The sequence below is a fragment of the Parasteatoda tepidariorum genome, unplaced genomic scaffold, assembly GCF_043381705.1.
Source record: "Parasteatoda tepidariorum isolate YZ-2023 unplaced genomic scaffold, CAS_Ptep_4.0 HiC_scaffold_6845, whole genome shotgun sequence".
NCBI lineage: Eukaryota > Metazoa > Arthropoda > Arachnida > Araneae > Theridiidae > Parasteatoda > Parasteatoda tepidariorum.
Window position 1 is genome coordinate 1 of NW_027261879.1, and position 3,657 is coordinate 3,657.

At 31.9% G+C, this 3,657-nt stretch overlaps 1 protein-coding gene across 1 annotated transcript; it reads left to right on the forward strand.

Annotated features, from left to right (window-relative positions):
* Positions 1-952: 952 nt before the first annotated feature.
* Positions 953-2,465, forward strand: LOC107455536 (uncharacterized; the record flags this gene model as incomplete). Its single annotated transcript, XM_043057714.1, is given in 3 exon segments — positions 953-1,071; positions 2,143-2,177; positions 2,262-2,465. Coding segments are annotated over 3 exon segments (358 nt in total), but the record flags the coding sequence as incomplete, so codon positions are not given.
* Positions 2,466-3,657: the final 1,192 nt, after the last annotated feature.

The window sequence follows — 3,657 nt, forward strand, 5'->3', positions numbered from 1 at the left end:
GAAAAAAATCTGCTGTCTTTCCGACCATTTCAACTGAAATATTTTCTATAGCGTCTTACATCTTATAATCGTAGTTGAACAGCCAACCGAATTTCGGGTTTACGAGTACTTTGCCGTGTAATTGAAAAATCAACGTTATAATTTTTTGTTTTGTTTTATCAGATTTTTGAAATTCTATTTTAGCGTTCATAGCATGAGCAATAGAAGGATAAAAGTTGTCAAGTCACTTTTCACAGAATCAATCAAGCACTTGCGTTTTTTTTTTCAATTGCACGGCAGCACTAATGTTCAACTTCATAACCTTGTAATTTTGTACCCAATCCAGAAGACAAGGGAACTCCTGGATCAAATATTGGGAGAAATTTGCCTTCGTGGTGGACTTTTTGAGGGAACTAACCCGCATTTACGTTACATGGAAAGGAAAACCTCCCACGGTTAGCCTAACGGCAACGGGGGTTCCAGCCCATAATCCGTCTACCACTGATATTTTACGGTAGCACTTTTGTCAGTGCAAGCATGGTGCTGAATTAGTATCGAACAGCCATCGCTGGGATTCGAACTAGGTACCCCCCATTGGAAGGTGAACGCTCTATCCCGTGAGCCACAACTGCTCTTTCACTAACGTCTGTCATTTTTATTTCATATCACCATTGCTGCTGTAAATAGTAGTTATTTTGTAAATTGTGGAATGTTTTTAAATAAGTAGCGCCATCTATTGATTATCATGGTAACTGATTTCAAGACTAGGTCAGAATAAATTTTCTTGTTTCTTGATCAGAACTAAATTAAATGTATATTTTTATTTCCCCCCGCTTTACTCTTGCTGATTTATTATTGATACCAGTAATTCAAGATGAAAAGTCTTTGCTTAAGATTTACATTTGTGTAATTTTTAAATGAAAAAAAAAGTGTTGTTCCAGTGACTATAGAGAGTTGTTATCTTTATCCTCAGGCAGACTGCGGACGGGAAGAGAGGAGGAGTCCGTAGGTCCAGTATTCCCATCTTCAGAGCACACTCGGACGGAAATCTGCACGACTACAAGCCTTCCCCGCGCCTTGGTACCAGCAGAAGTAAGTATCACTCAGTCTATGCAACTCTACTAAAACTGTGCATTGATGAATCACTCTACATCAATCTCGCAAGTGTAATATTAGCACCTGATTCAGCGTAAATGAACTAAAAGTGCTTTCTCTTCCAAAAAAAGATAGAAATGTTTTTGAGAACAGGACTTAGGATCAAACATACTCCGTTTACAACGTTTTCGGTCTAGTTTACGATTAAGCCTAGATTCGGTCTAGTTTACGATCTAGTTACGTTCTCAGGAGTCCTCCTGTTTTCTAGAATGATTCAAAATTGCAAAGCTACGGAGTTGAATATTGGTAGTGGTAAACTCAAAATTGAGTCGGCTGTTCAAAGATTGCTATTTTAAACGTAATCAGTAGTCTTTTTCCTGTTAAATATTTTCAGCAAAATTGTTTTTTTTTTCTTTTTCATATTAAATATTTTCAAAATAATGACTAGTCTTTTAATATTTTTAACGTAATCAGTAGTCTTTTTCATATTACATATTTTCAACATACTTAGTAATTTTTTTTCAGATTAAATAGTTTCAAAATAATTACTAGTCTTTTCCATATTAAATATTTTCAACGTAATCAGTGGTCTTTTTCATATTAAATATTTTAAAAAAAATTACTAGTCTCTTCCATATTAAATATTTTCATCGTAATTAGTAGTCTTTTTCACGTTCGTTAAATATTTTCATAATAATTATAACACTTTTTCACATTAAATATTTTTAAAAATAATATTTTAATTCTATTTTTGGTTATTATATTGAAAATGGCTAATAAAATTTTTTATTTTTTTATATCGCCGGGGTTCCGCCAAAATTTCGATCATTTAGGGTTCGATAGCGGGGAAAAAAACTGGGAAGCGCAGTCATAGAAGTCTCGAATTAATATTCAGATGAGGAAAAAATTTATCAAAATCTAACAAAACACTATTGAAAAAAGAAAAATATCTCACACATGTGCTTTCAGAGTTTTGATTTGATGCATAGTTCTCGAAATATTTGACGGTCTTTACAATTTGTTACGGATCCTTGTACACATTAACGTATATATTTTTTTCTTTTTCAGATAAATCATTAAGTACACCATCTATAAATCAAACAGTAAGTTGAACCAGATATATATTTCTTTTTTCAAAATTACTGTATTAATTACTATGCATTTGAGTAATAATTCATATTCCTTAGGACCACAATATCACGCCAAGATCTGATCGCCAAATGTCCATCATCAAAGAATCTGGATCATCTCCAAGTGACTTGCGGCACAGTGACACTGAAATTTCACCCAGTAAGTATCACACCCGACACGTTATTGTTTTCTCTTCCATCTCCGACATCTGCACTTCATTATTCACAATACCACATGAAGAACCTATCATGACAAAATTGGCATATTTTCTGTCATTTAAAAATTATTTAAAATCTATAATAATGAAATTATAAATACCTTTTACTCAGTAATTACAATTTAATCGGAAATCAAATGCTATGAGTAGATAGTCCTTCTTTTACTGCTAATACATTTACAGAGTAGCCTCATTCCAGAAAAAAATTCGATGGAAAAATTTTTTTTNAACTTTTTCTCCCTACTGTTTAGTAAAACAAAGTTAGGTAAAACAAATTTTTCTGGAGCGAAAAATGAAGATGTTTACTTCCATAGTTGCAGTAATATTTTGAACCGTCTGATTTCTTTGTAATTTTTTGATTAATTGATTCTATTACCTAATGTGTTTATTGTTATTAACTTGGTTCTTGAGATATTAGAAATAAATAACATTTTTATATTAATTTATGCACGCAGGAACGTTTTGTTCCAGAAAATATCTTATTTTCTCCTTAATGAGAGTCTAGTGGGTAATGTACAGATAAACGAATGTCAGATAGGTGTTATGTAGATTCACATAAATATGAGTTGAATCACATAAATATGAATCATATGCATGATTTTAAAAATCGTGTGAATAAGTATTGCAATGTTTGATTTTAAATTGGGAGAATATGAATCCCGATAGTTTGCTTTTAAATCACGTGAATACTCGATATTGATATTATAAAACTCGATATTGGATTTCAAAAATGTGAAAATACAAATCACGATGCGTAACTTTTAGATCGCGTAAGTACGAATCACGATGCATAATTTTTAAATCGCTTGAATGCGAATCCCAATTTTTAAATCACGTAGAATAGAACATTGAGAAAATCACGCTTTTGCATAATAAGTGGCGAAAATTGACAGGGTAAAGAAAAAAATCTCATTTTGGAAAAAGGAAAATTGAGCACTTTTTAAAAACACCCAATGAAAAAAGCACATTTACGGTCTTTTTAAATAACGAAAATAAGCACCTTTAAGCACTTTTTAAAAACGCTATGCACCCTGGATTACCTACATAATTTGCGAAAAAAAAAAGATTTTCGGCATTTTAATAGACCATCTTAGTATTTAATCTTCGCATTGCTAGTTAATCGGCAGAATAACTGATTATTGCACTTTAGCAATAATTAGTTGATAATTTTGAGCAGTTACCGAACTTACCATATTAACAATTTCTTCTCTTTTTCAGTTAGTGCAGAAAAACTT